This window comes from Macrotis lagotis, chromosome 1 (assembly GCF_037893015.1).
Source record: "Macrotis lagotis isolate mMagLag1 chromosome 1, bilby.v1.9.chrom.fasta, whole genome shotgun sequence".
Taxonomy (NCBI): domain Eukaryota; kingdom Metazoa; phylum Chordata; class Mammalia; order Peramelemorphia; family Peramelidae; genus Macrotis; species Macrotis lagotis.
Window position 1 is genome coordinate 621,864,922 of NC_133658.1, and position 11,720 is coordinate 621,876,641.

Here is an 11,720-nt window from a genome sequence, read left to right on the forward strand (position 1 = left end):
TGTGTATTTTTTTAATTAAGCTTTGAGCTGAATTATTTTATTTATAGAAACATTTCTACCATTCATTGGAAGATGATATAATCACAACTACTATTCAGATTAAACTATCAAGACCTCAAAATGGTCAGGATTTAATTTATTGAGAGAGAGAGTGTGTGTGTGTGTGTGTGTGTGTGTGTTATATCCCACACTAAAAGGTCTACGCTCATGCTTCATTATGGCATGGAGACATGACTTCTGAAAGTCTTTTCCAGTAGCCCCAACCAGAATGAAAAACCATAAAGTGTGACGAGCAGTATAGTATATAGGATAATAACTCTGTATTTGGAGTCAAGAAGACCAGAGTTACAAATTGAACTGAAACGGTTATTAACCTATGTGACCCCCTAGGCGAGTCTTTTAACCAGGGATGTGGATAATATTTGAAATGGATTGGAGAACAGCTATCAATTACTTGTCTTAATTTTGCAAATTTTTATTTAAATAGAATTAACAATATGGTGCTTTTAGGTTTATAAAATGTGTGTATTATATTATTTGAGCTTTATAACAACCTTGTGAGGTTTTACTAATAAAGAAAACTTAGCCCAAAGAGGCTAAATTTGGGTCAAATAGCTAATAAGTATATGAGGCAAGATTTAAACTCAATTCTTTTATAATTTCAAACTAGCTGTTCCTCTTTTAATACCCAGGAAAACTGTAGAACAGTTTTTAAATTTAGAGTAAGCCTTATGTATTTTAAATTCCATCCTTTTTAGTTCAACAGTGTAACCCATCAGGTGATTATGATAAAATTATCTGCATTCTACTAACCTCAGTTACCTGATATTAAGAATCGAATCAAAGCTTTCACTTATCTGAACATTTTGGTTCATTAATTAAGAAAAGTCTGTTCTTCATAAAAGGTACCCCAAAAAGCCTAAACTGCAGTAGGAAAAATTGATTTGAACATTATCATATTGGTGTTGAAGTCAATCTCACTACAATTTTCTGGATTGAAACATGAGTTTGAAATTTGCTTTGTTAGGCATACCTTTGTGAATGATATCTCTCTCTGCCTTTTAAAAAAAAGTTCAGGATAATTGTTGGAAGGGCTATGAGAAAATAGGCATAATTAGTGCCCTATTAGTGGACCTGTCTATGGATATAATTTCACTAGAAAACAATTTGGAATTACCAAAAATAAAGCTGTTAAACAGTGTATACCCTTTTACATTGCTCTACTAGGCCTCTACCCAAAAGAGATCAAAGGAAAAAGAAAGAAGTTCTGTATGTATTTATAGCAATTCTTTTTATGGTGGCAAAAAAATGGAAATTACAGGAATGCCTGACAATTGAAGAGTGGTTGAATTAGTTGTGATAGTATGATTGAGTTTGAGATTATTAATATGTGATGGTATACTGTTCTGTAAGAAGTGAGGAAATAGATTGTTTCAAAAAGATATGAACTTAAAAGATAAATGAGAAGTGAAATCAGAACAGTTTAAACTTGTAACATCAATATTACTGAAATATGAACAGTTCTTGAAGACTTTTCTAAACTGATGAAGGAAAAAAAGCAGAACCAGGAGAAAATATATACAGTGACAGCATTGTAAAAATGAAGAACTTGGAAAGCTTTAAGAACTATGAGCATTAGCCATTTATGATTACAGAGGACTGATGATAAAATCTGCTGTCAATGAGAGGTGGTAGATTTAGAGTATAGAATGAGATATGCTTTTTTTTAAGGTGTTTGCAAGGCAATGGGGTTAAGTGGCTTGCCCAAGGCCACACAGCTAGATAATTAGAAAGTGTCTGAAGCTGGATTTGAACTCAGGTACTCCTGACTCCAGGGCCAGTGCTCTATCCACTGCTCCACCTAGCCGCCCTGATACATACTTTTAATGTAGCCATTGATGGGAATTTATTTTTCATGACTCTGCATGTTTGTTTTTTCTGCAGTGATAGATGGAAGAAAAGAAAATAGATTTCTATTGATTAAAAAGAAATAGTTTGGTGAGATGATAGTTGCATACACTTTCAGAAGAGATCACTATTAGTTTTACTTAATTGTTAAGCTTTTTTACAAGTGAGCTCAAAAAAGGAGTGATCTGTAAATGTTTTATAATGTAAAAACCAAGACATTTTTTTTTAAGATATCGAGTGTCTTAAAAAGTCATTCTGTAAATGGATTTGGTCTTGAAAAATTGTAAATTTTTTTTAGCAATAACTACATTCTCTTCTGATTTAGAGAAGGTTTTTTTGGTTTATTTTTCAGTTAAAGCAATAATCTGCTGAACTAGAATGGGCTTCAGTAGTTTTCCTTATTTGATGTAGTCTTGTAGTTTTAGTGTGGATAGCTCCCCATGGAAAAAACTACCAATTTTAGATCTGCAGCCTAAAAATCTTAAGAGTTTCCTAGAAACAATGAAAGGTTAAGTCAATTGATTCAATGTTGAGCAGGGAGACAATACTTGATTTTGAGGAATTTGCCTTCTAATCAGGAAAAGTGACTTTAAAAGAAGGTTCAACTTCAGGGTAATTGAAAGATCACTGCTTTTTTAGTATCAGTAAAAAAAAAAGACCCAGAGCTCTTAGTGGTAGTATAGATTGTCAGTCCTTTTGAATTTTAGAGAGTAAGGGCAAGGCATTTTGTCCTAACCAAAGTTGGGTTGGGGGAAATGGACCTGTAGTAGAATAGAAAGTAACTTATGTTTTGTGTTAAATTAAACTGGTTAAGATTAGTGGTAGCTAATTTAATGAAAAAATTTTCTTTTTCAGGTTTTGAGATCACCATTGAACATCCTCATACAGATGTGGTGAAATGTACCCAGTTAGTGAGAGGTAAATAACCTCTGAAACCTTCTCATAATGGTATTAAGACTTAATAATTGATTTGTGTGTTTTCATTCTCATTTGTGAAAATCTAGGACCACAAGGAAAACACTTTTCCCATCAACTATCGGAAGTTTTTTTAAATATTCATAAAGTTAAAAATAAATGTTAAACTTAAAACAGTGAGGTACCTTAAAAATTACCTAATTCAATCCCTTCATCATATCCTATACTGTATTTCCTTTCTAACATTCTCTTGCTAGTCTACTACACTAGTTCTGAATCTACATGATGATTTAATGCCTGACCTAGATTTGATGGAGAATGCATAATTTCAATAGAAAATTTCAAATCTTTTGATTTCTTAATACTTCTGAGGACCTGCTGCCTTCCATGCCCCATTGCAACAGACTCCATAGTTGTAAGCCAGCAGTGTAACTTATTACTTGGAATTGTCATCTCATCAACCTAATGCTTAGAAAATTACAGCTTTCCACAGATCCTCTATAGATTATCTAACACACTGAAGAGCTTTTACTGGGACTTGGAATGTTTCATGGAAACCAGAGAAAAGCTTGGGCTTTTCATCTTAATTCTAATTTCTCACTGTATGATCAACATCTGCAAAATAGTGTTCTATGTAAAATTGTTTCTTGTCTTATTAAGTGTTTTAATGTTTAGGAATGTAAGCCAGAAAACCAGTTGATGCACTTGTGTTTTTTCTGTTATGTTTCATGATTAGAAATTCCTCTAAAAGTACATGTAACTAACTTTCATCTATAAAATGAAAGGACTAGACCAAATGATCTCTTGGTTCCTTCTAGAACTAGCATTCTGTAAATATTTTTGCACACAGAGCTAATAGGAAAAAGGTCAGGACAAAAACTTTTCGGCATTCAGTAAAAGTCACTTCAAACAAGATGCATCAAGATGGAAATAAGAATTTAGGTACAGCAACATGCAGAAGTGGAAAGGCTCCCCCAACCCAGCTTTGCAACACTAGAATATTCTACCATTGTAATCCTTATAGCATTAGAGTGAAATGATAAAAGTAAAGCTCTAGATGTGCCAATATTATTACAAAGAATGTAACCAGTCATTTGGCTGTTTTCTGTTATGATAGCTAAATATTTATGTAATAAATATACAGTTATAGTAAACACATGTTTATAGATAGGTACAGCTCTAGGGAGAGATAAAGAGAATGTATTTTATCCAATGCTTTACTCTGATTTTATTTAATTTAATCTTTCACTTTTGCATGTTGCTGTACCTAAATTCTTATTTCCTTATTGCTGTTTGCCTTTCAAAATGATTTTTACTGATTACCAACAAGTTTTTATCCTGACCTTTTGGACAAAAATACTTAGAGAATTGGAGATAGAAGGGACGGAAGAACAGGAGGTGTTTTCTGCCAAGGACCATTTGTGGGCTATAATTAAATGTTTCCTGCCAAGGACCATTTGTGGGCTATAATTAAATGTTTTATCATTAATTCACCCCTAAAAAATCTACCAGATCTTTTGAATTTCAAATCCTACCTACAGTTGCTTTGTGTAATGCCAGACGAATATGGCCCAGAGGCAGAGGTTCTTCATTTAACAAATGAAAAAACACATTTGTACACAGTTTATAGATATAAAATAAGTGGTAGAGCTTGAGATTTTAATCTAAATCCCTTGGTTTTCAATCCAGTATTCTCTCCACGGTATCATGCTGTCTCCAGTTATTTGAAAGATTTTTGTCATCCTGCAAGATTTTTTCCTTCTTCCCCCAGGATTACTGATTTCATTGTTTAAGAAAATAAGGAAACTCCTTCTGCTAATTCCAATCATTATCTGCACCTTACAGTGAGGAGAATTACCTACCACACTGTGACATTTAAGTAATTTACCTAGGATGACATAGCCTCAGGCAGGATTTGAACATACTCCTTCCTTCCTTCCAAAACCTTATGTACTCTACCATGCAGCTCTCAGATCTTTGGCTTCAAAATGGCTTCTTTCTAATATGAAACTTCATGGTTTTATGATATTGCTTATTATCACCAGGCATTTACGAGCCAACATGGGTAGGAGATTTAAAGGATATTTGAAATGGTCTGACTTAATTTTTTTTAACCCCCCCCTCCCCAATACACACACATGCACATGCACACACACACACACACACACACACACACACACACACACACACGGAAAATTATTGAAGTAGGACTAGATCTATAATTACGTTGCTATAAGGACCTCCTAATGAGGAAACTCATTTTAGCAGTGCAGATCATCTTGAGATTTAGAAAGTTACCTGGGGACCTTGAGGGGGTAAGTGACTATTCCACAGTAATAAAACCAGTATTTGTCAGAAGCTGGTTATGCTTCTGAGGCCAACTCTATTTTCTATACCTGCTGTACGCTGCCTTTTTCACCAAGTTCTAAAATCTCAGACACGTTTTTATTTTGTCATTTGATGATGATGATGTTTTTTTAATGTACTGTTTCTTAGAGTTTAGTTTTAGTTATGACTCATAATGTTACTTAAATTAGGTGTGAGATTTTTAACCTAATTTCCTACTGAAACCTTTGTATTTTAAAGCCAGGTCATATGGCTTATCTCATTAGATATTTAATACTAATTCTTATCTCCAGTTTTAAAAATACTTCTGTGGCATGATGTAAGAATCTCCAACCTGAGGTGACCAAAACAAGATCACACTTGACACTTGCTCTACAGAGTAGTTGTTGGCTGTCTGTCATAGAAAGTCAGTGTAAGTTTCATCAAGGGTAGGAAAAAGGTATATAATGTAATTTCATTTTCAGAGTTGTTGAAATGAAGCATGAATTTAAATTAAATTTAAATAGATTTCAATGTTTTGTTTTTTGACACCAGGCGGGATGCTTTGAGTTGAATTTTAAGAGTGTTTTAAACTTCTAGTTTGTGTTACTTTTTGTTAACAAAACTAGTTTGAACTTTTATGTCTTTCCCATTTTTTATTTTATCATTGATTATTTCTTACATTTCTAGACTTTAGAAATTTTTGCATTTTATTTTTTATGTGCAAGTTTAAAATATGTCAAATTGTAAAATGTATTACATTATTTATGAACAAATTCTTTTGCTTCATCCTTAATTTGTTGCTATTCAAGTTGTAGGTTTTTGGCAGTCTACCAATTTTTCCTACACTTTAGTATTGATAATTTTTTACTCCGTGATAAAAGTAGACTATTTGATAATTTTTTATTCCATGATAAAAGTAACCTATCATGTCATTCTTTTACACTAGTGGTAGCTGTTTTAGTGATGAAGTTATGACTGTAATCATTAAGTTTTGAGACTTTTCAGGATGAAAATTACACAAATTTCATAATATCTAGTTATTTAGTGCATTAAGTAATTAAAGCCTCCTCAGAAGTTCTTAATATTATGAATTTTTTATAATACAATCTTGGTGACTTATTTGCTGCTTCTCTCACTCTCAAAAGGCTAGATACCTGATACACTGAAATACCTTCTAAACTCAATATTGCTTCAAACTCTTTTTTGATCACTCTCAGTGTGGTTTAGAAGAACAGATGTAGACTTCCTTAACAGTAGTGGTAGTAACAGAATTGAGCTTCAATAGAGGCATTAACTTATAGGACAAGTTTCAGAAACAAGAAGGAGAAAGAAAACAGCCATGGTAATGGAAATTATTTGAATTTGGTTTAATCAAATGCTTCTTTTGAGGTTTTATTTATTGTCTATTGTCTGGGGTGACCAGAGTTAAAGCATACTAATAATGCTGGAATAAAGAATGTTTCTTAACTGTTATTTAATTGGATCCTAAGAATATCCATATTCTTTTAAATTATTTTTAATGAAGTGTTTTGAAAGGACACTGAGCAATTCATTGTCCTAAACACAAACCTTTTTCTATGGATTTTTGCCATTAGAAGTGCATATATCAAGTTAAGTATGATGAAAGAAAATTAAGCCATGTTTTTGTATTCATCATCTAGGCTCCCATTGATGTTTTCTTTGATTTTAAATCAAGGGAACTATCTTACTAAATAAGAAATTTTAGCCAACATAACTGACTAGTTCAGATTTGGTAGACTTTTTCAGATCTTTGAATGAATAACTAGGCCATGAATGTTATTGAAGGTTTTCAGTACTACTGAGAATGTTGGAGCTCTAATGGTATGATTTTTATATATTAAAATTATAGCATTTAATTTTGTGCACAAGTCTTTGAGCTGAAATATTTTCTGGTATTTGAATGCCTTTTGACGTTAGCATGTTAGAACAAGTAGTAATATCTTCATTTTTTCTTTTCTTACAGCAAGCAAGGATTTGGCACAGACATCCTATTTCATGGCTACCAACAGGTTGTTATCCTGACCCTCTTTGTTGCACTGTTGTAGCACACTATAGCTTCCTTTACTGCAGGGCCCCCTCCATGTGTCTTTTACCCTTGTTGCAACAGGCGACTGGACCATCTAGAGTGGTGGTACCTTCCTGTTTGCAGTGCGGTGTATTGTACAAGGGTCTTTTGGCACAAAGGGGTTTAATGCACAATGAGAAGTGTAGTGGTGCTTTCTGATGACATATTCTCGATTGTGAGTGCATAAGTCTAAAATTGGTAGCCTGAATAGCAGCTAAAGATTACAAAGAGCTAAACTTAACCTAGAAATTCGAGCATCTTGGTAAGTACAAAGCTATTTCTAGTTTACAATTGTAGTTAAATGACAATTTTTTTTAATTTAAACATATTGATCCAATCCTAACTTTAAAATAATCATTAAAGCTTTAAAAAAAAATCTTTTAACTCGGATTTTTTCCAGATGATACCCTCTAGTAGTAAACTAGAAGTAGTCGATCATATAAGTGCATGGGTTTCCATAAGCACAATTTATGCCTTAAGTAAATGGGTTTTGTTTTTTGTTTTTACTTATATAAAACAATATGGTAAAAAATTCTTCAACTTGAAAACTTTTGTGTTTGGTCAATAAATAAATATCCATGAATTATTTCCACTTCGATCAGATCTTTAGTTGAAAGTTGAACCTGGTAGAGTAGTTAGATGTCAGAACATTTAAGCTTAATATTAAATTGTTATAATATAGACAAAGCATTGATGTTTTACATATTTTTAGAAGATGATTGGGAAGGGAACAAACCAGCTTTGTGTGGTCCTTAGTTTCTTATGACAGAAAACATTATTAAGCAATAAGATTTTGTAAATCCCTATGTGTCCTTTGATACATGTCATCATTTTTGAATTGAACCTTCATAGTTGAAAATATTTAGAATAATATTAGATTTAAAAACTTTAGATGATGGGAGGGGGTGTGGAGGGGAGGCTGTCATAAAAGTTATTTGGTCAGCCTTCTGTGAAAACAGTTTTGTAGTTAGCTTTTTTAGCTACTTTGGGCCTTAAGAAGCTGTGCAGCCAGAGGTAAGTTTTGGTGGGGCTTTTGATTAGGGAAATAAATGTTAACTCTTAGTGTGACCAGAGAATTTTGCTGTTCATAAGAACTGTTGGAGATCCACATGAAATGGTTTGATCCCTCCTTGTGTAAGATATGTTTTAATAATACTTTTGATACTTTAACAAATTATGCTTTAATTGTTTTGTTTTGTAAAATGTTCTCAAATTACAAAGGAAGTAAATGTGTGATTTTTAAAATTTTAGTACATTTATTGTAACTTGATACTAAATTAAAAGTGAGTGAAAGGAAATAAATATTCTATCCTTTGTCACTATAAATAAGTCAAATATTTGATTTAAATATTTACAAAGCCTAATTGACCTGATATTAGTGTGAATGTGTGTGTGTCTGGTTTTTTGTTTTGGTTTAAAGAAAACCTATATATTTTGGGTGTCCCATTCCTAATCTTACTGGTAAATTTTTTTTCTTTGTTTTTGCATATTTGAATATCTGGTTCTTCATTTTCAAACCTGTTCTGCAATAGTCTACATCTTACTACCTTCTGCCTTCAATATAAACCAACAGTGATAGCATGTGTATGCATTCATTTGGCCTGCAAATGGTCCAATTGGGAGATTCCTGTATCTACTGATGGAAAACATTGGTGGGAATATGTGGATCCATCAGTTACTTTAGAATTACTAGATGGTAAGTATAATCAAAGCATTATCCCCAAAGTAGTTAAAGTAATTATTGAGATAAACTTAGAGTATTGGATGCAGTTTTTTGTAAGAGAAAGAAAAAATTGATAAAACCTGCTATAATGTAAGGAGTTCTCAGCTTCGCAAAACTACAAGGTGTCCTTACTTAATAAAATTGTCTTAATTTTATGATTTCAAGGCTATAGAATTGAAGTCAACTGGTAATTCTTTGTATAAAATTGGCATTTCCCCCACGGGGTAGATTTAACACTGAAAGGAACCCTTTGATTTTTACAGATAAAAAAAGAGGCCTTAGTTAGGTTTAAGTGTCTTGCCCAAAACTAGGATTCCAACCCGAGACTTCTAATTCCCAAGAACACTCTTTTGCTCCTCCTTGCCATCACAGATCTTAAGAAATTTTCAAGCCAAAATATGTTACTAACTGGTCATCCCCAGTAATAAAATGTGATGCACTTGGTGCCTCTTGACACTGAAAGCTCTTCACAGATCTACTTATAGCCTTCTTTTTTTTGTAGGGTGTTTACCATTACTTCCCTTCATATATACAATATTTCGCTCAAATTGACCCATTTGCTATCCTTTAAAAAATATTCCCATCTCTATATCTTTGCATAGACTGTCCCCTCATGTCTGGAATCCTGGAATGTACTCCATTTTATCCCCTGCCTCTGAGAGTCTCTGTCCCCTTTAAAAAATCCAGCTGAGGGGCAGCTAGATAGTACAATAGAGAGAACACCAGCTCTGGAACCAGAAAGACCTGAGTTCAGATTTGGCCTCAGGCACTTAATAATTACCTAGCTGTGTGACCCTTGGACAAATCACTTAACCCTATTGCCTTAAATAAAATATAAAAAAAAATCAGCTTAAGTCCTTGTATCCTGCCTAAGTCTTTTCTCAATTCCTCAGTTTTTAGCACTCCCTTTACAATCCCCCATACTACCCCCCCCAAAACTTTTTAATTTCTTTTGAAGTCATTTCATATTTACTTAGATTATACAAGCTGAATGCCCTAACAGAAGGTATGCATCTTTGTATCCCCGGTACTGATATACACCGGTAGGTATATGCCACCTAATTGACATTTAACAAATCCTTGTTGATTGATGTACAGCCAGTTCTAGCAGATATGACAGAGGTAAATAACAAGGACCAGAATTCTGAGCACAGTGTGAGGAAATTAGAGATTACAAGGCTTCAGAGATATTTGAATAGTGGAGAGTTAGTAGAGGATAAGGGTTACTGAAATTTCTCATCCCAGAGACCTTGCCCAATATCTTATTACTTCTTCTATCCCAAGTTTTCAGGTTAGTTCATGTGGAAGATTTTTTTTCATGGAAACATGCTTTCAATTTTTATAAAATAAGTCAGTTGAAAACAAAAATTTTACATCTAGTTCTGCTAGAAACAAAATGTTCTTGTACAAAATTTTCATATTTGTTTCCTATTAATTTTTCTTTTTTAATTATTATTTTCTCTTAAAAAGGAACACCATGTTCATTCATTCTTGGGGAGAACTGTTGAGATGAAAGATTTTGGAACCTGCTTTAATTTCAGCAACCTTAGAGTATGAGCAGCCATGTTTTTCCCCACAGAATTTAATTTCCTTAAACAAGTTAGGAAAGTCACTTGCTGGGTATGAATCCAACTACAAAGGTGAAGCATTGAAACAGCCTTTTCCTTGTTTAAAGGAGACAAAAAATATTTTCTTTATACCTGTGAGTTAAGGGTAAAATGGATCCTGATTAAAATTCAGAGTGTCCTGCCCTCTCATTCAAATCAAGCAGTGATTTTTTTTTTAAATTCCTTCTCAAAACGTGAAAACCATCTATAGACTAAGTATAATAATATCACTTTTGTTTTGCAAAATTGAGCTCATGAACCTGGCTTCTGCCAAAAGAGGGAGAAAGGGATAAATAACTTTTTATAAGCTCCTAATATTTAGAACTGGAAAATCATCATTTTATAGAACAAACAGGTCCTGAGAGGTGATTTTACAATGATTTTACCTGTATTAAGTAATGGTAATGCCATAAATGTTTTTTAATTATGTAAAGAATAGTCCATCCTCTTTAATTTCAACAATTCCTATGAATTCAGGCATCACATCTACATAAATAACTCAGATTAGGCCCTGATCTGCGTCCTGTATATCACTAATTGACTGTTGAGACAATTCATAATTGATATGGCATACTCATCTCTATTTTATGCCCTTTACAAAACTCTTCTTTTTCCTCTAGCCCCCTTTCCAGACTACATTATTTCTCCCTAGAGTACTGCCACCATCCTTCTAATTACTCAGGTTTTATACTACACATTCTCCCTTATGCAATATTTTTACTTGGTTGCTGAGTCTTCTCTTTTATATCACTAGTTTAGTTCAAGGCCTCATTAGACATATCAATTAAATGGACTATTGCAGTAGCCTCCTAATTAATCTTCCTGTCTCCATTCTCCTCTCTCATACCTACATAGAAGCAATAGTTACACTCTACTTCACAGTTTTTAAGTCTTCACAATCATGTCTCCAGCTAGATAGAATCAAAGCTGTTAACTTTCTGTTTATGTAGTTGTAACATCAATAACTAAACCTCATCTTCAAAAAAATTTTTGTAAGGAGTTATTGTTTTGTTGGGGGGGGGTTGGTATGTTTAAGCTAACCTGTGTTCAAATCCCAACTCTGACATATCTGTGGTTGAAGGCAAGTCACTTAACCTGTCAATACTTCTCTACACATATTGATCTTGAGTTGCAGCTGAGCAGGTATCGTTCT

At 33.2% G+C, this 11,720-nt stretch overlaps 1 protein-coding gene across 4 annotated transcripts in view; it reads left to right on the plus strand.

Annotated features, from left to right (window-relative positions):
• The window catches only part of CCNT2 (cyclin T2), a 45,805-nt gene that overhangs the window by 23,595 nt on the left and 10,490 nt on the right, over positions 1-11,720 (plus strand). For 3 of the 4 annotated variants that reach the window (XM_074215051.1, XM_074215049.1, XM_074215050.1), the window contains 3 exons: positions 2,764-2,826; positions 7,136-7,181; positions 8,770-8,933. In XM_074215051.1, coding sequence (XP_074071152.1) covers positions 2,764-2,826; positions 7,136-7,181; positions 8,770-8,933 — 273 coding nt within the window. Of the gene's footprint in view, positions 1-2,763; positions 2,827-7,135; positions 7,500-8,769; positions 8,934-11,720 lie in introns of those variants that run through there. The other variant, XR_012474134.1, reaches the window with a different exon arrangement.